This window comes from Littorina saxatilis, linkage group LG12 (genome assembly GCF_037325665.1).
Source record: "Littorina saxatilis isolate snail1 linkage group LG12, US_GU_Lsax_2.0, whole genome shotgun sequence".
NCBI lineage: Eukaryota > Metazoa > Mollusca > Gastropoda > Littorinimorpha > Littorinidae > Littorina > Littorina saxatilis.
In genome coordinates, this window is record NC_090256.1 from 27,567,246 (window position 1) to 27,593,645 (window position 26,400).

At 43.5% G+C, this 26,400-nt stretch overlaps 1 protein-coding gene across 1 annotated transcript in view; it reads right to left on the bottom strand.

Moving 5' to 3' along the window:
* LOC138981647 (uncharacterized) overlaps window positions 1–26,400 on the bottom strand; it is a 42,983-nt gene that overhangs the window by 4,158 nt on the left and 12,425 nt on the right. The window contains exons 6-13 of the mRNA XM_070354642.1: window positions 26,278–26,389; window positions 25,753–25,919; window positions 19,595–19,696; window positions 18,914–18,997; window positions 17,921–18,056; window positions 4,144–4,253; window positions 1,695–1,874; window positions 249–789 (exon numbers count right to left, since the gene is read on the bottom strand). Coding sequence (XP_070210743.1) covers window positions 249–789; window positions 1,695–1,874; window positions 4,144–4,253; window positions 17,921–18,056; window positions 18,914–18,997; window positions 19,595–19,696; window positions 25,753–25,919; window positions 26,278–26,389 — 1,432 coding nt within the window. The remainder of the gene's footprint in view (window positions 1–248; window positions 790–1,694; window positions 1,875–4,143; window positions 4,254–17,920; window positions 18,057–18,913; window positions 18,998–19,594; window positions 19,697–25,752; window positions 25,920–26,277; window positions 26,390–26,400) is intronic.

Consider the following 26,400-nt stretch of genomic DNA (forward strand, 5'->3'; position numbering starts at 1 on the left):
GCTTAGACAATATATCTTTAAAAACAAAGGAGTTAGTGTTACGGCCTGAGTGTGGATGAGTCAAAGCACGCTTGTGACGAGAGATGCGGGATGGGGTAGGGCACGAAGCGTCCCGGTACCGAAGCGTCCCGGTGCCGAAGCGTCCCGGTACCGAAGCGTCCCACTATAACGCGTCACAGGACTTAGACTTTTTTTTCTTTTTTTTAACATGTGTCTATTTTTGCTGTTAATGTGCCTTAACAACTTACCGCCTGAATATCCAGAACTTTTTGAGGTCAGCTGACCAACATTATCTCCATGTCCTGCGTTGGTTCCCGTCACTGTACTAGTATGAGTACCGGTACCAGGAGTTGTACCTCTACCGGTATTGGTACCGGTTCCAGGAGTTGTTTGTGTAACGGTTTTGGTACCGGTTCCAGGAGTTGTTTGTGTAACGGTTTTGGTTCCGGTTCCAGGAGTTGTTTGTGTAACGGTTTTGGTACCGGTTCCAGGAGTTGTTTGTGTAACGGTATTGGTACCGGTTCCAGGAGTTGTTTGTGTAACGGTTTTGGCACCGGTTCCAGGAGTTGTTTGTGTAACGGTATTGGTACCGGTTCCAGGAGTTGTTTGTGTAACGGTTTTGGTACCGGTTCCAAGAGTTGTTCGTGTAATGGTTTGTGTTCCGGTTCCAGGAGTTGTACCTGTACCGGTATTGGCACCGGTTCCAGAAGTGGTGTGGACAGGACAGTTTCCTACGCATGTGCCGTTAGTGAAGAGAACCCGTACAGAATTCTCCTGTGGCTTGATTGACTGTTTTGAAAATAAAGAGTAAAGATAACAGAAAGATCAGAGGAAAGAAAGCTGAAAAGAAAGTCAAAAAATACATGTATCACTGAATTCAACAAAAGAATACCACTAACACTTGAATGAAGTATGACAAGGGTGTTGTTAGTTTTATTGTATATCTTTCAAACGCATTATTTTTGTTATACCCGTTTACTGAATCAACACCTTCACATCTCCTATTTTCCAGACAGCACGACTTTCCAAGATACCAAATGTCGACAGAATTACGGTCCCCTATTCTATGCATGCACCTAAGCATCCAACACTCAGCAAAACACAAAAGAGTGGGGGCGTTGGTGCACTTCACGATGGAGATCGGCCCCTACATTTTTTCATGAAAGCTTTGTACCGATGCACGACAATGGGAACAGAACAATTAAGAAACACCGATCAAGCAATATACTCCCAGCAAAAACTGCCACGATAAGTTTAAACCAATGCTATGTAACACAACTATAAGCTAAGAAATGTATAGGAACATCAAGCAATGGGAACATTAGAACACTTTTCTGGCTAAGAAGATTTCCAAACATTCTCATTTTATGAAACGTGCTGGATATGCTTTTGCACGGCTTAGCCTTTTCTTTGCGTAGACTGAGCTACACTGACAATCAACGTCAAGCAGAAAAGAAATGGCGTACAAGCACATTTGACAAGAAAAATAATTAAGGTATAGCTTCGTTTGATTCTGTATCACTATGGACATATTTGAAACAAAGCAATTTGCGTAATTTCACATAATTCTTCATAACTTTGACCACGCAGTGTAATTAAGCGCGCCGGTCAGCATGGCACATTCAGTGAGTGGGTAGCCCCTAATCGGAGTCGTCTATTGAACATTACACACCGTCGTTTTTAAATGCACTCACCACGGCATCTCTTCCATCAATAATTCTGAACTGAATAGCATTCTCGACAGTCCTGGACAGCAAGAGTGAGAGGGCGTCGGCCAGAGAATTCTGGGCAAAGGTCTGAGCTGAGTCCCCCACGAAGGCTGGCTTGTCCACCATGTCCAGAGAGACCGTGATGGCCGTTGCCGTTGTGTACAGCTGGACAACAATTAAGACAAAGAGGTTGTCAATTGGACCTGGTTACTTTGAGTGTTACAACGATGAAGTTTGTTGGTTGGTTTATTGTTTATAACGTCCCTACAACCTATATGGCTTGTTTGTTTGTTTGTTTGCTTAACGCCCAGCCGACCACGATGGGCCATATCAGGGCGGCCTATATGGCTATCCATGCATGATTTATTTCCTTTCTCAGTTTACATAGTGGTCTGGATTTTTAAAACATGTTTCGTTTAGGTCTATCACAGTAAAAATGTTGAAAGTTCCCCCCAACAAATTAAAAACAAATTAAAAGCTCATGTCTTTTCACACTTGCACGATGAAGGCCTGTACGAGGACTCATACCAAAATAACAACAAGTCGCGTAAGGCGAAAATACATTTAGTCAAGCTGTCGAACTCACAGAATGAAACTGAACACAATGCAATTTTTCACCAAGACCGTATACTCGTAGCATCGTCAGTCCACCGCTCGTGGCAAAGGCAGTGAAAATGACAAGAAGAGCGGGGTAGTAGTTGCGCTGAGAAGGATAGCACGCTTTTCTGTACCTTTCTTCGTTTGAACTTTCTGAGCGTGTTTTTAATCCAAACATATCATATCTATATGTTTTTGGAATCAGGAACCGACGAGGAATAAGATGAAAGTGGAAAATTTAATTTTGATCATCATTTTTATATTCTTAATTTTCAGAGCTTGTTTTTAATCCAAATATTACATATTTATATGTTTTTGGAATCAGAAAATGATGAAGAATAAGATGAACATAAATTTGGATCGTTTTATAAAAAATTTTTTTTTACAATTTTCAGATATTTAATGACCAAAGTAATTAATTAATTTTTAAGCCACCAAGCTGAAATCCAATACCGAAGTCCGGCCTTTGTCGAAGATTGCTTGGCCAAAAGTTCAATCAATTTGATTGAAAAAAGAGGGTGTGACAGTGCCGCCTCAACTTTTACAAAAAGCGGGATATGACGTCATCAAAGGTTTTATCGAAAAAAAGAGAAAAACATCCCGGGATATCATTCCCAGGAACCCTCATGTAAAATGTCATAAAGATCGGTCCAGTAGTTTGGTCTGAATCACTCTACACACACACACACAAACACACATACACACACACACACACACACACACACACACACGCACCACGACCCTCGTCTCGATTCCCCTTCTATGTTAAAACATTTAGTCAAAACTTAACTAAATGTAAAAAAAGAAACGGACGAAAGAAACAAACAAAAGAAAGACAATTAAACGAAAAAACAAGAAAGAAAGACGTGAAACAAGAAAGAAAGACGTGAAACAAGAAAGAAAGACGTGAAACAAGAAAGAAACAAGTCGCGTAAGGCAAAAATACAACATTTAGTCAAGCTGTCGAACTCACAGAATGAAACTGAAGGCAATGCAATTTTTCAGCAAGACCGTATAATCGTAGCATCGTCAGTCCACCGCTCATGACAAAGGCAGTGAAATTGACAAGAAGAGCGGGGTAGTAGTTGCGCTGAGAAGGATAGCACGTTTTTCTGTACCACTCTTCGTTTTAACTTTCTGAGCGTGTTTTTAATCCAAACATATCATATCTATGTTTTTGGAATCAGGAACCGGCAAGGAATAAGATGAAAGTGTTTTTAAATTGATTTCGACAGTTTATTTTGATAATAATTTTTATATTTTTAAATTTCAGAGCTTGTTTTTAATCCAAATATAACATATTTATATGTTTTTGGAATCAGAAAATGATGAAGAATAAGATGAACGTAAATTTGGATCGTTTTATAAAAAAATAATGTTTTTTACAATTTTCAGATTTTTAATGACCAAAGTCATTAATTAATTTTTAAGCCACCAAGGTGAAATGCAATACCGAAGTCCGGCCTTTGCCGCAGATTGCTTGGCCAAAATGTCAATCAATTTGATTGAAAAATGAGGGTGTGACAGTGCCGCCTCAACTTTTACAAAAAGCCGGATATGACGTCATCAAAGGTATTTATCGAAAAAAAGAAAAATATGTTCGGGGATATCATTCCCAGCAACTCTCATGTAAAATTTCATAAAGATCGGTCCAGTAGTTTGGTCTGAATCGATCTACACGCACGCACACACACACACACACACACACACACACACACACACACACACACACACACACACACACACACACACACACATACACCACGACCCTCGTTTCTATTCCCCCTCTATGTTAAAACATTTAGTCAAAACTTGACTAAATGTAAAAACGACTCGCCTTAATGTCAGAAGTCCTGAGCGATGAAATGCCCACAAAAATGGAGATTGAATCCATGAGGGCTGCCTTGAATGCCATCACGTTCTGGGTCACTGTCTGGCTGTAGGAACCTGAAAGAGATGAACACAGATTCAGCCCACAGGCACAGTCCTTCCTGCCAAATATAATTTCCTTTCGTCCGCATTACAGATTGTGATTAATTTTAGATAACATAAAGCACTATTAAAGGCAGAGTAAGCCTCCCGTAAACCATCACAGATACGGTCAGGCTTTTACACACAGTACAAACACCCTTTCATTTAAACACTCACCAATTGAGAACATCCTAGGTGCCCTCCGTAAAGAGCGAACAATTTTCAAAGAATTTATTTTTGCGTGGTTTATCTTACCCCTGAGCCATCGTGAATCCTTGGTGATCCAGTTTTCCTTTTTCACAATGCAGTCGTCAGTTAGTCATGAATGCGACTCGATGTGAGCTTATCTACAATAGCACGTTTTTTATGCACGAAACAACGGCTGTGGTTCACAAGAACTCTAGCGATGGCTTTTGACTGTTGAGAGGAACGGCGATTTGCACTGATAAGCCTTCGTCTGCTACGACCCTTGCGTGACCCTGCTTCCGGGCTTTTCTTTTTTGTAAACTTTCACAACTTCGAATTGTTCTGATCTTGTCTTGATGAAAAACGAATTCTTTTATGATTAAAGAATGTTTGTGTAACAAGCTGTCAATTTATTATTTAGATTTTAAAAGTTAGGTCTAGCGCAAAAACGAGGCGCCGTTGTTGTTAACGAACAAGTCTACGAAAATAAATTCTTTGAAAATGTCTCACGCTCGACAGAAAGCAGCCAGGATGTTCCCGTTCGGTGAGCGTTCAAATGGAAGTATGCTTGTACTGTATTTAGACGCTCGGGGAGCTCTGTGATGGTTTACGGGAGGCTTACTGTGCCTTTAACAGAGAATCTGGCACATTTCAGTTTGCATCATATCTCCCAGACAATGTCTTATTAACAACCACACCTAAACCTTCATGGCTTTGTTCTTCCAATCCAATTTGGCCACACAAAAACATATATGTTGGTTTAGGGTAACCCGACCGACCCTATTTTTTCCCGCCGACCCTAAAACCTTTTTTTTTCATTTCTCAAAAAAACTAAAACTAAAACTAAAATGTTGGCACATTTTGCGAACCATACTAAGGGAAGAAACCTGCTTTAAAATCGACTGAATTTAACAAATAAAATTTGAATATTTTTTTTTTTTTAAAGCCGAACTACCGACCCTATCTTTTTTGGTCACGTTACTCTAAACCAACATATATTTTTGTTTGGCCTTTTACAACCAAGCGAGAGAGAATTGAACTTTATTTTTTCCGAGAGTGGCAGAGTATGCATGCAGACACACAGACAAAGACAAAAAGAGAGAGAATAGTTTCAGCTGGCCATGAAAGTGAGACCTGTTTGTCCAAGACTGTGAAAACATGATTATTTCCTTTCGTTTATTAAGGGAAGTACCACGGAACGCGTATGCGTTTACACACAATTGCGGATTCAAGAACTTTTTCCTACAAACACCTTCCAAATCTCTTGTATACTTTCGCAGCTATTAAAACATACGGTTTGAAGGCTCTCGCAGGTGTTTGGACAGTTTATTCGATAGCAACTGTGCATATTTAAAGGCATACTAACGCACTCCCGTGTTTACAAAGTGTAGTTTGCCCACAATCGATGTCAAACGCACCATAAGACCATATAATGACGATACGTCACCATGCGCGGACCATAATACATGCATTACAGCTTGTTCTAGCCTCTGAAAAAGTGAGGATGTCAACAAAGCCGCGGTGTTCTCTCCCTTGCATCAACGTTACATGTGTTGCCAAATCTATAAATAGGACGATCCAGATCAAAATGAAAATTCAAATATCTCAACATTTAAGGGGTCCTAGACCACAATATTTTGCAGGGAACTTAATTTAGTCTGTCTCCAGCTGTTGGTAAAGCAATTAGCGTGTATAGTCATCGAGTACATATGGCTTTAAGGAAGGGTTCTATCTGAACAAAAATCGCAAGGCACCACCAGTCTACGAACGCTGGAGTAACCAACACTCTCAGTAATGCCGTGATGATCTGGACTTGCAGAAGGTATCGCTCCCCAACCTTTCTTTGTAAACTTGTGGTAAAACTGATAATAACCTCCAAATGATTTAACAAATTTCGTAGAACCAGCCTTGGGGGAAAAAGACTAGCAACCAACCAAACAAGGAAAGTTCCAAAAGCAACAACTAGAGCGGATGAGATTACACCGCTGCACGGCGTAACTTGTAAAGTCATCAGTTTAAGAACTAAAACAAATAAAACCAAGACTTAACAAGAAATTCCTCCGAGGTAGGAAAAACACCCCCGTCCTTACCATTCTCACTGCCACCAACTGAGAAGACACTGCTAACAAGTGTGGTTAAAATAAGTTGATTGAGTGGACAAAGAGACAGGCGGAGAAAAAGACAAATCAATATAACTCTTTCTGTAACACCTACTGACCGCATACAGAAAACAAAAGATCCTGAAAAAAAAAATCGGTTTGCGCTGCGCGCTGAGAGCAGGTATTGAAATATCTCATCGACCAGATTTTGTCCGGGGTGTATCTGCCGCTTCGCCGGGTAGCAAGTAGAGCCGAATACCCGGCTTGAGTGGCGCACTGTACGCCGGCTTCGAACCATGGACCCGTCAAGCTTCGTTCCCTTCCAGACTCGTGGAATGGGAACAGCACGAACATGATTCAGGGGCCATAATGCCATTCCTGATCATATCATGTCGAGTCCCATTCTTGTCGACGACGCCCTATGTACCACATCACAAACAGAACTGTGCAATACACAGGTGTTTTCTACAGACACACTCAAACACACACACACAGAGAAGCCGTATATATATATCTATATCTATTGTATAAATATATAGAGATAGATGAGAGTGTATTTTTCGCGTGGCTATAAATTGATTCGACCTTTGCACTTTTACAGTGAGGATAATTTACGGGTCCAATTTACGTTCTGGACACTGCGGTGACCTTCTAAAAATAGTAACAGAACGCCGGGAATATCCGAAGATGCCCCCCCTCATACTACAGTGCACCATACGAAGGAAGGGAGGTAAACGCTGAAAACATGGAGAAGATAAGGAAGAGTTATGCCGTAGTTGATCCCCCCAAAAAACCAAAATCCACCAATAACTCCCTAACCGTGTGTTTGACTGGTCCCAATTTTTGTAAGGACCGTCTCAGGAATGTATAGAACCTGTTCACCAAGTTTGGTGACGATCGGTCCGTTCATTCTTGAGATCTACTTGCGAACACAAACAAACACACAAACACATCGAGTGAAACCTATACACACCCCTATACCGGGGGTGTAATAAGGAATATAAACAGCTCGGGGTCTCTAACTTGCTCTGTTCAGATTCTCTCGCTGAGACAAATAAAACGAGAGGTATAGAAAAGGCATTTGAAAAGTACGTTCGCGGCCAGCGTCGACATTTTATTTGAAAAAATTAAAAAGAGCGACACAACAGACGGCAACAGAAACACGTAAGTATACCAACTCGTCCAATCAGAAACAAGTCGCGTAAGGCGAAAATACAACATTTAGTCAAGTAGCTGTCGAACTCACAGAATGAAACTGAACGCAATGCAACGCAGCAAGACCGTATACTCGTAGCATCGTCAGTCCACCGCTCACGGCAAAGGCAGTGAAATTGACAAGAAGAGCGGGGTAGTACTTGCGCTGAGAAGGATAGCACGCTTTTCTGTACCTCTCTTCGTTTTAACTTTCTGAGCGTGTTTGTAATCCAAACATATCATATCTATATGTTTTTGAAATCAGGAACCGACAAGGAATAAGATGAAAGTGTTTTTAAATTGATTCCGAAAATTTAATTTTGATCATAATTTTTATATATTTAATTTTCAGAGCTTGTTTTTAATCCAAATATAACATATTTCTATGTTTTTGGAATCAACAAATGATGGAGAATAAGATGAATGTAAATTTGGATCGTTTTATAAAAAAAAATATTTTTTTTACAATTTTCAGTTTTTTAATGACCAAAGTCATTAAGTAATTTTTAAGCCACCAAGCTGAAATGCAATACCGAAGTCCGGGCTTCGTCGAACATTACTTGACAAAAATTTCAACCAATTTGGTTGAAAAATGAGGGCGTGACAGTGCCGCCTCAACTTTCACGAAAAGCCGGATATGACGTCATCAAAGACATTTATCAACAAGAGGCGAAGCCTTCAAGGCTCACGTAAGAAATAGACAAACAGTAACACAAACTCAATCACTCCGTCACACATACACACCCACACACACAGTAAGCTTAGGTGACGACTGTGCAAGAAAGAGAGACACTAGATCTAGATCTGTCTGTGTCTGCATGTAGCCTACTTACAGGGACACGACTGCCAAATAGTCTCGGCCCGCTCAAAATAACAATGACCGAGACCACACACACCACGCGAGAGAGAAAGACTACAGGGAGGCATGCCGTCATGATGCATTAATTGACGTCAAACACTTTTGACCGTGACGTAATCTTATGCGAGCTTTATCCATAGTCTTGGATAACCACTCACACATAGACTCGGAAATGTTAAAGTTTCTACCACAGACATACACACACACGCACACACACACGCACAAACGCACGCACAGACAGACAAAGTTACGATCGCATAGGCTACACTTACGTGAGCCAAAAAAATGAAAAAAACGTATGGGGATTTCATACCCAGGAACTCTCATGTCAAATTTCATAAAGATCGGTCCAGTAGTTTAGTCTGAATCGCTCTACACACACACACAGACACACACACACACACACACACACATACACCACGACCCTCGTCTCGATTCCCCCTCTACGTTAAAACATTTAGTCAAAACTTGACTAAATGTAAAAAAGACTATGCAGAAGGTCGCGGGTTGGAATCCCGGCCGCGCCTGGAGATTTTTCCGATCTCCCAGGTCAACTGATGTGCAGACCTGCTAGTGCCTTATCCCCTTTCGTGTGTACACACAAGCACTAGACCAAGTGCGCACGGAAAAGATCCTGTAATCCATGTCAGAGTTCGGTGGGTTATAAAAACAGAAAAATGCCTAAAGCGGCGTATGGCTGCCGGGTTTGCAGCACGAAAAAAAACCACTCGTGCAAAAACATGAGCGAACGTGGGAGTACAAAGAAGAAGAAAAGAGTCCAAAGAGAATATACTCTGCAAAGCTGAAGTAAACGTGGACTGGACTGGCTGGCGTTTAATTGTTCACATTTTTTAAACTGACCGAAGAATACTCACACCGTATACCCGGCTGCACTGTGAAATCACCTCAGCCAATTTTCGGATGCGCACCTCAGCAAATTTTCTCACCCAGCGCTGTAAGTTACTCCACAAAAACACCCATAATTTCACACACACGACATAATTATCATAACATAAAAATTGTTTGCACTTTCGCCTGAGAGGTAAGTTTATCTGCTGATCGACCCGTTTCATGTTTTCAGTGTGTTTGTGAACGTTGTACTTCAAATATTTACACCTATTGAAGCGTATTCTGAGTAAATTATGACTTTCCGTAGTTACTATAGAAATTCAAGCACCTGACAAGAGATGAACACACTTTTAATGTAATCAGTGGTCATTCCTTGACATCTGGGTCAAATTATATGATTTAAAATATAGCAGGAGCGTCATATTTCTTTAATCTGTGGGGACACTCGACGATTTTTCGGCTGCACACCTCAGCCGCGCTGGGCGATGCACCTCAGCCATTTTAATGCTAACTCGGCGACACACCTCAGCTTCGATTCGTGTCTATTTTGCCTATAATAGAGGGTTTCTTTTAATTGTTTAACGTCTAGCCGACTACATAGACCCGTCTGAAGGCGTATTAAATTACATATTCTTACTCCGAATCACATAAAAGCATTGACGCAGTCTTACATGCAAAAGGTCTGAAAAGGCTACCCGTCTTAAACAATTTTAAAGGGGAGCAACCCAACACAAAAAGTGTAAACAGGCAAGGTAGTGACCATCTACCCAGGGAGTTACCTCCCATCTAGGGTTATGTGACGTCACTTCCCCCTGTAAACACCACATGCTTCATACGACATTTCAGCCTACAGCAGAGAGGTCGTCGAATTTTTTGGCTCCGTGTGTGGCTGAGTGCTGGTGTTTGTAAGGACACCCACCGGCCGCCTAACCCGTCTTAACGGCTTGCCTTTACGTGTTTGGTGAGCTCTTTCCATTTTGGTCATTATTTTGACAAGAATGTTGTTGTAGTTGCTGACTTTTCGTCCGTTTTTGCGGACTTGTAAAATTTTTCAGTAACGCATTTTGGGGCTCCACGTTTGCTTGTCAGCTTAGCTGACGGCGAATGTGGCACGGCCTATATTTTGGATAGGTAAACCTTATTTTACCTCTTTACTTGCCTTCTGCTTTGTTAGTTGGTAAGCGCTTCCTTTTTTAGTCATTAGTTTGACAGGAAGGTTGTTGTAGTTGCTAAATTTTCCGTCCGTTTTGGACTTGTTAATTTTCAGTAACTCTTTGTTTGCCGCCTGTTGTCTGCGTCAGCGTGTCTGACGGTGAGATAACATGGCTAGGTGTGTGTCATTGGTCTTTCAGACCATTGGCATTTGTTGTTGTTTCGTACTAAGCATGTATAACCGCTTTGTCCGTTACTTATTCTGCCCCAAATGAATTTGGGGGGCAGTTTAGCACGTCTGTGACGTGTCTTGCTTCTTGCTTTCCCTCTCGGCATCGGAGCGCGGCGCTCTGGTGTCTATACTGTTTTGCTCTCTTTTTCCAGAGTTTCGCAGTTTGGGAGGGAAGAGTGCAGCTTCACACGCCGTCTCCAGCGTTGTACTTCCGCCGGCGGCGGGTGACGGCCACTCTTTGGCTTCCTGTCGGCCACGGCTTCCGGCCGCGGGCCTTCAGCTGCGTCTGCTGCCCCTTTGGGGGGCATGGACGGTAAGTCGAACTGCTCCACTGGCTCTCGTGAAGCCACCGGACGCTCTCTTTTGAGCAACAGTTCTTGGTCGCAGGCTCACTACCTGCAAACTTCCTGCCCGTCAGGATATGCTGCTCGTCTTAGTTCCGATCGTATAGCGAGAGGGCTATGACTGAGCAATGGCGGCTTCCGCTTGCGGGAGTCGCGTTTCCGGGTTTACCCGGAGGCGAAGGTCAATCTGGCACACCCACGAAGGTCCCTGCTGGTGTCGACTGCAAAACTTCCTGCTAGTCAGGATATGCTGCTCTTTCTAGGCCTGATCGCACAGCGTGTACGGCCGTGACTGAGCAAGGGCGGCTTCCGCTTGCGGGAGTCGCGTTTCCGGGTTTTCCCGGAAGCGAAGGTCAATCTGGCACACCCACGAAGGTCCCTGCTGGTGTCGACTGTGGACTGGCCTTCGGGCAACCGGGCAACCGGGCTTCCGGACCCAGTCCTCGCAGCAGACGCTGCCGCTGTATGCGGCTTCGTCCGTTGCTTAATCTTCTGCTCTTTCTAAGCCTGTTTGCATTGCGTGCACGGCTGTGAATAGGCAAGGGCGGCTTCCCTTTTCGGGAGTCGCGCTTCCGGGTTTTCCCGAAAACGAAGGTCCTCCATCCCGTGCACTCACAGAGGTCATGGCTGGGGTTGACCGTTGACTGGCCTTGGGCGTTCTGGCCTCGGCCTTAGTCATCGCAACAGGCGGTTCCGTTTATGCGGCTTCGTCCGTTGCTTTTCCGGCTCAGCCCGGAGTTGCCGTTCCTCCCCCTGCTGCGCCTATACGGAGGTCAGTGAGTGAGGAACAGGATACGTCCTACGGACATCCGGACAGTCGTCATTCCGGTTTACCGGGAGCATAGGTCCTCCTTTGCGATTACACTGTGTGTCTCTACTGGAGTTGACCGCGGACTAGCCTACGGGCGTTCGGTCTTCTGTCCTCAGTCCACGCAACATTTGCTTCCGCATTGTGCGGTTTTGTCTGTTGCGTTTCCGGCTTTGTCCGGATGCATCGTTCTCCTTCCTATCACTGTTAGCGAAGTGAGGAACGTCGGCTGGCCTATGGGCATGCAGGCTTTCAGCCTCGGCCGGGACGGTAGTCACTTCACTGGTCGGGTGTTGCGTCTACTGTCTATTCAGTTCTGGCGGCTTCGGATGTTACCTCCTCTTTGTCTTACCCTCTTACGGGAGGGGTGAGACAGGACGGTTTCCGGTTGAACGGGTTTCCGGTTTTCCGGTTATCCTGTTCAGTAGCTTTCCACTTGCAACTGTGACTTCGGTCAGTGTCAGGTCTCTGGGCTATTCTGTTATACAGCCTTTAGCCAGAGACCAGACACGTTCTGTCGAATCTCTCGGCTTCTCTCGAGGCCTCGATGGAGATTACTTCCAGATTTTTTATTAAGGGACATTGGCTTCCTCTTTGGTTGCATTCAGCGATGTCGGACTTCCGTTCCGCGAAGGAGGAGTTTTTCCTACTTCCGGTTTGATAGTCACCTTCAATGTGGGTACCATCTTCCGCAGGTTTTGGCTGGCCATCTCCTACCGGAAGTGGTATCCACGGGTTCCGGTTCTGCTGCTCGGTTTTCACGGGTCAGTTCCGGAACACGCGCAGCCTCGGCTGTCTTCGGCTACTCAGGCTTCGTCTTTTGTTTCTTCCTGTCATAGGAAGTTCTCTTGGCTGAAGCTGGGTCGGATTTTGCTGGCGTCTTGCTCTTCCGCGTACACCTTAATGGGAACGCAGGAACTTAGAGGAATTTGGACGTCAGTTTTTGGAATTTGCCTCTTTTTCGGAGATGATCGTCAGAGCGCTCTCGCGCTCTTTCCTGGAGTCACTAAACATTTCACGCTTAGTGTGTGTCAGGACACTGATGGCATCTCCACTCGTTCAGCCTGGCTAAGGCGAACGAGGAACAAAGAGGCTGTCCTCCCTTCACCTCGCTTTACAGTCGGGTGTAGGGAGGACTTGTTTCTCTCGCATGCTCAGGTCTCTGAGCAGGCTAGGAGGGACATCTGGGCTTTGATCGGAGTAGAGGGATCTGCTTTTTGAACTTCGGTGTTTTTACCAGAAAGCAAAGTAGATCCCGTGGGTTAGAGATCAGCGGATCTCTGACTTCTCTCTACAAGGGTTAAAGCAGAGCTAGCCTCCTCACGGGAAGCAGGCTCGGGCCTCGGGATGTTTTCAGCAGGCGGCCAATGGGCAGTCTCTGTCTGATTCTCGAGAATTAGATCACCTTTGGGCAGGGAGAAGGGCAGCCCTAGGCTAGCCTCTCTCCCCAAGGAAGTGCCCCCGGTCTCACCCCCCCCCTCCGCCCTCCACTTTGGTGATGGCGGGGCGGGTCTTCTCCTTGCAAGTTTTCATTGGATGGTCTCTGTACACAGCCAATAGTTTGTGGGAGTGGTGAGGTCGGGGGACTCCCATTGATCTAATGAGTGCATATTTATTTATGCGTCAGCCGATCCTTTCACGGTGTCTAGGCCCATCAGCTCGAGCACCCGCTGAGGTCTCTTCTGGTCGGTGCTAGCGCTGTCCTTCGGTTTCTACAGCTTCAGTCCTCAGTTGTGTAACAGCAGTTCAGCCACGGGCTGCTGCAGTGGCACTTCCGGTTTTACCGGAGAGGTTGTTTCTTTCACAGACGTTTCTAGGTACGTCTGAGTTTCGGAACAGCGGCTGACCTTAGGGCATCCAGGGTTTTTTAGCCTCGGCTGGTGCAACAGCCATTCCACCTGTGGGCGGGATGGTTGTTGTTTTCCCTGTTCTTGTGGCTTCGGACTTCGACTTTCTTTCCTTTATTTCATCTTAGGCAGGAGATGAGATAGGACGATTGCCGTTTGAGTGGAACTCCCGTTTTCGGGCTTCCCCGTTCTTCTCAGTTTGCCACAAGCTGCTGGACTTGGTCCTGGGCGTCTTTCGCAGAGTCTGACTCCGTCTTTCTCTAGCGATCAGACGTGTTCTGGTGTTTCGTCCAAACTTAAGTTGCGCTTGAGTTGGCCTCGGAAGTAACATTCAGATTTTCCTGAGGGGACATTGTCTTTGGCAATGCATGTTGGAGGAGTCATTCTTTGTGGCTTATCTCCTCTCTCAGGTTTTTGGCTACGAAGTTTACTTGGGGTTTTCGAATTTCTTTCATTTACCTTCAAGCAGACTGTTCTGTAACACTCTGGCTTTTAGTCATTAGTCGTCCGCGACAGCTGCTTCCAGTTTCGGCCGGAAGTAAGAGGTTCACTGGCTAGTGCACAGGCTACTGTCACGTCCGGTTCGAGCTTCGACTTACGTCAGCAGTCGTCCGCGACAGCTGCTTCCAGCTTCGGCCGGAAGTAAGAGGTTCACTGGCTAGTGCACAGGCTACTGTCACGTCCGGTTCGAGCTTCGACTTACGTCAGCAGTCGTTCGCGACAGCTGCTTCCAGCTTCGGCCGCCCGGGAAGTAAGAGGTTCACCAGCTAGTGCACAGGCTACTGTCACGTCCGGTTCGAGCTTCGACTTACGTCAGCAGTCGTCCGCGACAGCTGCTTCCAGCTTCGGCCGGAAGTAAGAGGTTCACCAGCTAGTGCACAGGCTACTGTCACGCCCGGTTCGAGCTTCGACTTACGTCAGCAGTCGTCCGCGACAGCTGCTTCCAGTTTCGGCCGGAAGTAAGAGGTTCACCGACTTGGGCTTCACGCCATTCCTAAGTTTGATTACTTCGGCGTGATCGTCTTATGGTCGCCGCGAGGTTTGTCCCTCACCTCACTGATCGGACTACCTTATGCATAGATCGTTTTTTCGGTGCATGTGCATTTCCTTCCATCCGAAAGGGGGGGGGGGGGGGCAGCTTGTCTTTCCCTCTCTACTCGGCTCGGCTTAATCCAAGGCTGGGTTCTCTTTCTGGGTCGCTTGGTCCAGGAGATTGGAAGAAGTGCTGGGCACACATTTCTGGCTCTCTGATGTTGTCTTTCGCAACTTTTGCCTGAGAGACATCACGACTGTCAATCAGGATGGTTCTCAGGTCCTTTTCTGCTTTTGGCAGTGGGCCAGTTCCTGGCAAGGGTTAGAGTGAGTTAGTTTTTCTTTCTCACTGGGCCCTTTTCCTGACCTTTTGGCAGCAGGCCAGGGTTTTGGCAAGGTTTTTAGAGTGAGTTGGATTTTTCTTTCCCACCGCCTTGTTGAAGCTATCTGCTTTTATGTGATTCGGAGTAAGAATATGTAATTTAATCGAAAATTTTTAAGTAAATTTTCATTTCATTAATATACTTACCCGAATCACATAGTGTATGCCCTCCCGCCAACCCCGCATATGATTTTTAGTCTATTAAGTCGTATGAAGCATGTGGTGTTTACAGGGGGAAGTGACGTCACATAACCCTAGATGGGAGGTAACTCCCTGGGTAGATGGTCACTACCTTGCCTGTTTACACTTTTTGTGTTGGGTTGCTCCCCTTTAAAATTGTTTAAGACGGGTAGCCTTTTCAGACCTTTTGCATGTAAGACTGCGTCAATGCTTTTATGTGATTCGGGTAAGTATATTAATGAAATGAAAATTTACTTAAAAATTTTCGAATAGGCGCCAACCTTCTCCCTGTCCACATTCCAGACTTTCTTTCTAATTCTTCTAAAGCTTGTGAACAAAAATTAACACAGTCTCTACTAACTTATCATAACCGAGACAACGACGGAAACGGAACTGAAACGGATCATTGATGAGCATTGCAGTGCGCGAAGTTCCTGCAAACTACACGCGTTGTTTCTTTTGGGTCTCATCAGTGAATATTGTTTTTAAACAGGTAATTATTTTATTTCTTACTAAACATCGAAACATTTAGTTGGCATAACTAAATATTGATAATTGGAGGCTAGAAACAGACTAAAATCAATGCTCAGGGGTTCTGACAGTGCTTTTGTTCATTGAGCATTGGATCCGTTAGGCAAAAAATAGTCTGTTTAGGGCATGGGCACTGAAACCCGGTTGTTTGAATTTGTTTAATCATGCTACTCTTTTCTGTCGATATTAGTTTAGCAGACAGGGGACGTAATTTCGTAGCAACAGAGAGAACAGGTAAGCGATCACAAGTAAAAAACGTTGTGTCCCTTGAACATGGCCTCAAAGAGTGTCTCCTTGAAATTGACGATTGCAATTGACGATTGAAATTGACGAGCAATTAAAATAATTCCGCCGCGAGTTGAAGAGGGTTCACGCCAGGTGAAAAATAGCATGCTTTTTATTTCAGGATAGCCACAACAATAATATCTTAGAAAATCCCTTTATTAGGGTATAGCAATTATCAATGAGTGGTGGTGCTTTGGCTTGCTACCCCTTCGACTTCAAATACCAGAGTTATACCTTGATTAAGTTTGTACTGGTTCATGTATATAACCAGATAACTTGTATTATAAGTTGATCTGATATAACTAAGTAACAGACAAGAAGTCTTTTCGGTGTGATCATATAACGGTTGTAATTATTCCAGTGGCTAGTGATCAGTGGCTAGTGATGGAGTGTTGCCAGTTGTGTTGCGTTGTGTAAAAATATGCGTTGTGTTGCTTAGGATCATTATTCACATTTGGAGAGAGAGAGAGAGAGAGAGAGAGAGAGAGAGAGAGAGAGAGAGAGAGAGAGAGAGAGAGAGAGAGAGCACAAAATCGGCATACACAAGCAGAATATGATTTTCCATACACCTAGATGGATACACAATGTGTACACAATGGATTTCAGATTGTTTCTTTGAAACAAATGCTGAGGTGTGCAGCCACGTGTGGCTGAGGTGCGCAGCCGAAGAAAAAAACAGACGGCTGAGGTGTGCAGCCGAAAAATCTTCGAGTGTCCCCACACATTAAGAAAATATGACGCTCCTGCTATATTTTAAATCATATAATTTGACCCAGATGTCAAGAAATTACCACTGATTACATTAAAAGTGTGTACATCTCTTGTCGGGTGCTTGAATTTCTATAGTAACTACGGAAAGTCATAATTTACTCAGAATACGCTTCAATATGTGTACATATTTGAAGTACAACGTTCACAAACACACTGAAAACATGAAACGGGTCGATCAGAAGATGAACTTACACCTTAGGCGAAAGTGCAAACAATTTTTATGTTATGATATGTCGTATGTGTGAAATTATGGGTGTTTTTGTGGAGTAACTTACAGTGCTGGGTGAGAAAATTTGCTGAGGTGCGCATCCAAAAATTGGCTGAGGTGATTTTAACAGTGCAGCCGGGTATACGGTGTGATACTGGACAAAATCCGGGACGACAATTTTGTTAATACGTTTACACTTTAGACACGCTCCAATACACGCTTTTATGTAGAACGACTTTAGTTACGTTGAAAAAATAGGTTAGCTCTCTGCCATGAGCATCTTAAAGGACTTCAAATGCCGTCCTTCCCCCGTTCTAACAATCAAGTGAACCTCCTCAGATGTGTCCACTCTTTTGACGGGGTTAGGAAAAGCCTTCCACTTGCATACATACACAAATAAACAACCGGTCGGCCATCTCAGCGAATAATATCTCTCTCTCTCTCTCTCTCTCTCTCTCTCTCTCTCTCTCTCTCTCTCTCTCTCTCTCTCTCTCTCTCTCTCTCTCTCTCTCTCGCACACACATACACACACCCCACACCCCCCCCCCCCTTTTCGGCTCACATCATTCTTCCATGAACACACAATCTTATCCTGTGAGTCGTATGAGCATTGCTTTTTTGACTTTTTGTTGTTGACATTTCGTCAACAGGCATGTGTGTGCTGCATGCATTCTGAAAACGTACTGTCAATGTCGAAACGCAGATTTGCACGCTGCACGCCGTGGAAACAAGAAGAGATGTCGATGGTGGAGATCTGAGGCTCGCCGGACGTGAAGGCGAATGCGTTATACTCGTACGTCACTCCCGCGTCACCATCTGACTGAAATACGCGTCAGACTTATTTATATATAAGAATCTTAAAGGAAATGAGGCAGAGCGCTATTCAGATATCGAATAACCAAAGGGAAGTAAGCGCTCTAAATGCATAGGACATGTGTAATGGAGTAAGCGAGAGTTATACGGAACCAATCTCCTGGCACCTGAGAGAATAACAAGCATTGAAATGAACAAGCGGCTTTCCCCCTCCTAACTCTCGCTTACTCCACAAGAGCGATTACTTCCCTTTGGTTATTTAATATTATTTATATATAGGTTTTTTTTTAAACATATTTTATTCATTACTTATTTATAATTAATGTTGGTCACAGAGTATGTAGTTGGTTATGTATATAAGTGTGTGGGTGTGGATGTGTGTGGTTTTGGATATATGTATGCAGATGTTCGTCATTATAGTTTTACGTTTCGAGCTTGTGATTCTTATACTAGGACTGTAAGTTTATGTGAAGGACACATTGCTGTTTGCTCTACATTCAGACAACAAAGTTGTATTGAATTGAATTGAATTAAATTAAAATGCACTTCAAGCATCGGAACATACATATAAGTTGACCTGAGAGATCGGGAAAATCTCCACTTTCAACCGACCAGGCGCGGCCAGGATTCGAACCCCGACCCTTCCAAGGCCGACGTGTAAACCACTAGTCCCTATGATCGTGACACGTTGGTCATTCCTCTTATGTTGCTATTGCACAGCACTGGTGCAGAAATATAATTATTCTGAAGTAGTGAAAATATTATCAACACAAAATCATCTGAATACAATTTGAATGTTTGTGAATTATACAATACTCTAAGAAATAGAATAACCAGTATAGGGTAAAGTTGTGCCCAACATACATTTGGTGTCCAAAGTCGCATCCTGATTGGCGTCTGGGTCTGCTCTAGTAGCTCTGGGTACACGTTCCAGTCCTGGGCATCCGTCTGGTTTTAAAGCGTACCAGAATCAGAAAAGCCACACGTACATATACAGTATAAACAATATGAATGAGAGCTTTTGAATCGTAAACCAATAAACGATTCCGTTTTGTCCACAAATTGCCTACAAGTAGCAATACACTGCACTGACAAAGAATGTCTAAAGCAATTTGACACCATAATCAATACAATCACATTATTTCTTGAAGGATCATGGCATTTGTGTGTGTGTGTGTGTGTGTGTGTGTGTGTGTGTGTGTGTGTGTGTGTGTGTGTGTGTGTGTGTGTGTGTGTGTGTAATCATGTGTGTGCGTGCGTGTTTAAGCCTTAGTGGTTGAGCTATTTGTATGATGAATCTTGTTTCTTGTGTGTTGCTATGTATTTTCACATTCACGTATGTGTGTAGATAATTTTGTAAATTTCGTATAAGTCTACTTCGATGTATATAACTATTTGATTTGGCATTGTGTACAGAATTGTTTTTGATTGTGTGTGTATGTTTTTTGGGTGTTTTTTTGAAGCGCTTAGTACTTTTTTAGGATTTGCGCCATAGAAGTTTCCTCATTATTATTATTTATCTCAGTGTGCAGGAAAGAGCCTTACCGTTGCAAACGCCCATTCTATAGTCACGTTGATGCCTTTGTAAGATTTCGCTTGATCCGTTTTTCCCACCCACGTATCACAGTCTATTCCTCTCTCGTTTTTCTGCACACACACACAAAAACATACGGCCATTCTGAGACACAACGAATAGATGCTCACTAAGAAAGAACATCAAAGTTTCCGAAATTAATAGGCTGCCAGCATGCCAAAATCAAGACTCAAAAACAAGAAAGGTTAGTTATTACAACGTTTACTCAAAGACAAAATGAAACATGCATTCTAGTGAACGGACAGACTAATACTAATGCTACTAAAAATAATACGAGTTTCTTGGACAATGTCTTAGACACGTTTATTATCTGCATCATAAGTATTTGTATGTCCACTTAAAAGACCGCTGGATCGAACTACAGTGAAGGTACCTTTTAGGTTTTGTCAAAAATTAAACGTTCCAGTAACATACCATTCTTGTATCTTGATGATAATACTACTGAGATTTTCATTAGATAATATTAACAAAAAGTTTCCGTTTGCAAGACAGCATAAACAGCAGCAGCACCACGAGCAGTAAAGCTATTATGACAGATTATAACCAGAAATCGACAATTAAAAATGAAAACTTTCACAACCACCAAAAGCCCAGACAGATCTGTGGCGGGCAACATCGTCGCTTACAACTTTTAGAAGTGACAACTATCAACCAAGCAGATCACAAACGAGCCACCGTAACTACGGAATTTGTTTGGTACACCGGAGGCGCGTTGCTTAGGCAGACCGTAACAGAACGGTTGCAAACGATTTCTAGGCAACGCATAGTTTTGTCGTATTGCTCGCTAATGCTCGCGAACGTTAGCATGCGCTCGGCACGAGTACCATTGTCTGGGGTCACTGAAGCGCAACAAGGGCGACCTCTCGCCCAGAATGGTCTAGTCAACGGGGTGTTTGTGCCAAGCATTCTGTAACGTACCTGAGAGGTGGCGCGCCAGAAACTATTGCACTGTACGCAGTGAGCTTGCTGTTTGACTCTCTCTCTCTCTTTCTCTCTATCGCAGTCTCTCTCTCTCTCTCTCTGTCTCGCTCTCTCTGTCCCTCTGTGCCTGTCTCTCTGTCTACGTATCTGTCTCTGTCTCTCTCTCTCTTTTTACATTCAGTCAAGTTTTGACTAAATGTTTTAACATAGAGGGGGAATCGAGACGAGGGTCGTGGTGTATGTGTGTGTGTGTCTGTTTGTCTGTGCGTGTGTGTGTGTAGAGCGATTCAAACTAAACTACTGGACCGATCTTTATGAAAGTTGACATGAGAGTTCCTGGGAATGATATCCCCGGACGTTTTTTAAATTTATTTTTTCGATAAATACCTTTGATGACGTCATATCCGGATTTTTGTAAAAGTTGAGGCGACACTGTCACACCTTTATTTTTCATTCAAATTGATTGAAATTTTGGCAAAGCAATTTTCGACAAAGGCCGGACTTTGGTATTGCATTTCAGCTTGGTGGCATAAAAACTAGTGAATGAGTTTGGTCATTAAAAATCGAAAACTTGTAATTAAAATTATTTTTTTATTAAACGATCCAAAAATAATTTCAACTTATTCTTCGTCATTTTCTGATTCCAAAAACATATACATATCTTATGTTTGGATTACAAACAAGCTCTGAAAATTAAAAATATGAAAAGTATGATTAAAATTAATTTTCCGAAATCGATTTAAAAACAATTTCATCTTATTCCTTGTCCGTTCCTGATTCCAAAAACATATAGATATGATATGTTTGGATTAAAAACAAACTCAGTAAGCTTAAAAGAATAGACATACAGAAAAGCGTGTTATCCTGCTCAGCGCGACCACTACCGCACTATTCTGCATGGCTTGTCGATTGCACTGCCTTTGCCACGAGCGGTGGACTGACGAAACTACGATTATGTGGTCTTGGTTAAAAAAAGCAGTGCGTTCAGTTTTATTCTGTGAGTTCGACAGCTTGATTAAATGTTGTTATTTCGCCTTACGCGACTTGTTCATTCTTTCTTTCTTTCTCCCCCCCCCCCCCCCCCCCCATATCCCTATTCCTATGTCATTCTCTTTCTTTTTACCTCTCTCTCTATATCTGTCTGTCTCTCTTTGTGTCCGTCTGAAAGTCTCTCTCTCGTATCTTTTTTGCTCTCTTTCTATCTCTCTTTCTATCTCTTTCTATCTCTCTTTCTCTCTCTTTTGCCTCCCTCATCCCTCTCTCTCTCTCTCACACACACACACACACACACACACCCACACACACACACACACACACACACACACACACACACACACACATTCTTTATGTTCGTCTGTCTCTCTGTCTCCCCCTCTCTCTCTGTTTCTCTTTCTCTCTCCCCCTCTCTCTCTTTGTCTCTCTGTGTCACTCTCCCCCCCCCCCCCCCCAACCTTCATATTTCCGTGCAATGAAGTGTGTGGGTGTATTTGCTTGTTTGCCTGTGCGTATGTGAGTGTGTGTGTGTCTTTCTTTGCTTGTTTAGTTGTTTGACCTGTGGTTTTGTATTTTGCTGCAAGGTCGCGTTACCTGCTTTTTTTCACGAGATCGGACTTAAGATTGAAAAGGCTGACGTCCACAAAAAGTCAGAGCGAGAAGAATGCGTGCAGATAGTGACACTTGCGGGTTATTGTCATGAGACATAAAGAGGTAAAGAGCTCCCTCTCTCTCTCTCTCTCTCTCTCTCTCTCTCTCACACACACACACATTCCGTAATCTATGTCTCTCTCTGTCCGTCTGTCTCCCCCCTTTCTCTCTCTCTCGCTCTCTCTGTCTGTTTCTCTTTCTCCTTACCTCTCTCTCTCACTGTCTCTCTCTGTCTCTCTCTCTGTCTCTCTCTCAGTCTCTCTCTCTCTCCTTTTCTCTCTCTCTGTCTCTCTCTCCCCCCTTCCCCACCTTCATATCTCCGTGCAATGAAGTGTGTGGGTGTATTTGCTTGTTTGCGTGTGCCGTATGTGAGTGGCTCTGTGTGTGTGTGTGTGTGTTCTGTGTGTGTGTGTGTGTGTGTGTGTTTGTGTTTATGTGTGTTTGTGTATGTTAATGTGTGTGAGTGAGTGCGCGCGTGTGCATTTGTGTATGTAAACATAATTATACGGTGTGTGTGTGTGTGAGTTTACGCGCGCGTGTGTGCGGAGGGGCGAGAGGCGGCAAGAAAGAGGGGGGGGGCGGGAGAGAGGGAGAGGGGGGCGAGAGAGAGATAGAGAGAGCGAGAAAGAGAGAGAAAGGGAGGGAGAGACAGACAGACGAACAGAGAGAGAAAGATAGAGACAGAGACACGGGGGGGGGGGGGGGAGAGAGAGAGAGAGAGAGAGAGAGAGAGAGAGAGAGAGAGAGAGAGAGAGAGAGAGAGAGAGAGAGAGAAAGAGCACACACGGGCTATCAATCAATCAATCAATATGAGGCTTAGGCCTATATCGCGCGTATTCCGTGGGTACAGTTCTAAGCGCAGGGATTTTTTTTTGTTAATGCAATTTATATCGCGCACATATTCAAGGCGCAGGGATTTATTTATGCCGTGTGAGATGGAATTTTTTACACAATACATCACGCATTCACATCGGCCAGCAGATCGCAGCCATTTCGGCGCATATCCTACTTTTCACGGCCTATTATTCCAAGTCACACGGGTATTTGGTGGACATTTTTAGCTATGCCTATACAATTTTGCCAGGAAAGACCCTATTGTCAATCGTGGGATCTTTAACGTGCACCCCCAATGTAGTGTACACGAAGGGACCTCGGTTTTTCGTCTCATCCGAAAGACTAGCACTTGAACCCACCACCTAGGTTAGAAAAGGGGGGAGAAAACAGCGGCCTGACCCAGGGTCGAACACGCAACCTCTCGATTCCGAGCGCTATTTACTCCTAAACCTTCACCTTTATTGACTGACATGAAGACCACAACACTTTTTTACGGAATCAACAAGAAATCCAACTGTGAATCTGACCACACAAAAAACAAGAGGCGAAGCCTTCAAGGCTCCCGTAAGAAATCAACAAACAGTAACACAAGCTCAAATCACTCCGTCACACGCACATGCACGCCACAAACACACACACCACACACTCAGAGTTAAAACTAACGCATCATATTTACTCCATGTATAGTTTTTAAAAGAAGTCAAACAGATAAATCAGCAGTAGATCTGCGGGTGCTGTGTTCATTTGGAAATCTACCATCAGCTTATCTGTCTTAAATACTTTTCATCAAGACTTGTCACCATGCCGAGTGGATCTAAATTCAGAAGTCGTCATGTGGCTGAGGCATATCTGACATAGCGTCGATCTTGTTGTAGCTTATCCTCCTTTCTGAAACAAAAGGCAAAATAAGATTAGTTGTGATGACTACAACCTACACAAATAAAAACAGTGTTTTGAAACAGAATAGCAAATAGTACAATCAAAGAGAGGAGAGAAAGAAACGCGATACAGATCTAGATCTAGCATTCACAAATTGTCTGAAGAAAGGCACCACATTTTACAGACAGAACCATGACAGAGCATGTTTTGAAACTGAGGCAAAATCGTAATAATTTTGACTTTGAGAACAGATTCATCCCGTTTCCTTATATCTGCATGTTCAAGTAAATAGTAGACAGTTTTATACGGGCAGAGTAAACTTAAGAGTCTACTGCAAGTCTTGAAATTCACATAAATCGAACCAAGAACAAAGACATCCAAACATTACAGGCAGTTTAGATCAACTAATTTCACTGGAGGTGACTGCCTAGCACTGTTTTTCATATCCGTGTCTGCTGAAATAGAAAGAAATTAAACAAAACGAATGATCAGTAAGCTTATGTGACACGCTTTATGAGTGGGAGACACTAGATCTGTCTGTACTTACATTGTTACTGGGGACACGACTCAGCGAGATCGACACTGCGCTTTCGACAGCTGATCTTCCCTGCGCAGACACTGGAAACACGCTGTGCAGATCAAACTGTTGGAAATGTCCTTTGGCTTTGGTATCTTCTTTATCTATTTTTCTTGAGCTAAGAAATCGAACAATGTGAAATCGTCTTCCCCGAATCGGCGAATCGAATGCAGAGGTGAGAACTGGAAAGTGAGTCTTTTCCCACAATCCTTAGCGCGACCCCTACCTAACCTGGTCTTGACTAACCTGGTCTACATACCACACACGACACAAACCGGTCAGCTGCGTGTACCCCCATAAACCACCCCACCACCCGTTTTCTTTGGATACACACTTTAACTACACACATGCCGACAAAATGTTGATCATTGGTTCAATACTTTGAAGATGTTGCTTGAAAAATAACCAGGTGAAATGAGTATTTCGGTGTTTAGTCAAATGTTAAAGTTTCTACCACAGACATACACACGCACACACACACACACACACACACACACACACACACACACACACACACACACACACACACACACACACACACACACACACGCACGCACGCACAGACAGACAAAGTTACGAACGCATAGGCTACACTTACGTGAGCCAAAAAAAGGAAAGCCCCTGCATCTCCACGTGGGGTACGAAACACACACACACTCACACAGATATCCTGAGTGCAAATGCTGTTCCAAGCACAATGCGACTGTTTGCATGATCGTCCCCAATATGCATGCATGGACTCGGCCGTCAACGAAGAGACGGGTCCATTTATTTGAAAGTAGGTAGAGAGGGTAGAACAGTTCGCCTCGAACATAGCGTTGCTTACAACATGAACACTTTTTGTCTCTGCGCGAACAGATCGGTAGCTCTAAGCAACGCACCCCGAATGTATACGTTGGAACACCCTGATTTTCGTAATTTCCTGCACTTGGTCAAACAAAACATTACGGTTAGTTTTATGGGCAGCGCACGTTCATATTATTGCAAGCATAAGTTAGCAAAATGATTTGACTATGTGCAAAATAATTGTCAAGGTGCCAGTCGACGTTGATCATGATTACACATAAGGGCAACAACGTGGTCCCATTCGGCCATTGCATACTTGTTCAACATAACTATGGGGAGTATTCGTCTTTTGTTCTTGTTCTGCAAACACAAACGACCACTGACCTCTCCCTGAATACCTCAAAATTGCCACTTTAGACATTTTACTTGTTAAGATTTAAAACAAATATATTAAAGATTTTAACTCACCACTCCACCATATTCCCAGGTGACGTTAGTTGCCAAGAAGAACTCTGCTGGTGTTTGCTGGCGGACTTTGGTGCCTGACCCTGTCTCGTCCACAAAGGCAAACTGTCCTTCTGAAATCAGGTGTACCTGACAAGACCCAGCATCGTTGTCTATGATGTACGCGTAACCTGCAGACATGCAATGATTGCAATGAATCAAGCATTTTCAAACATCGTCATCACCATCATCGTCGTCATTGTTTAAGTCGATGCTCGTCCTCATTGTCATTATTATTATTATCATTATCGTTGTCATCGTCATCGGGTAAAAACAATTCTAACTCGCAAAAGGTCCAGATAAAAGTTACTTGGACCTGGGCATTAAAGAAAGAATAGTTAAATTACAGCACGTTTAATTATCTAAAAATCAAAACTTTTAACTTGTTACCACGAATGTATTAAAGTTACCGACGAATAATGACATGGACAAACATTATATTGACTGACTGTAACACGGGACGCTGAACAGAAGTAAATAATGACTTGCCTTCTTGAAAATCGTTGACTTCAGTTCTGCCGTTAGCTCCACTCAGTAAAGACAGACTTGCACCTTCTTTGTATTTATACACGGTCAGCTTCCGGTAGCTGTCATAGTGTTCCTTCACAAATA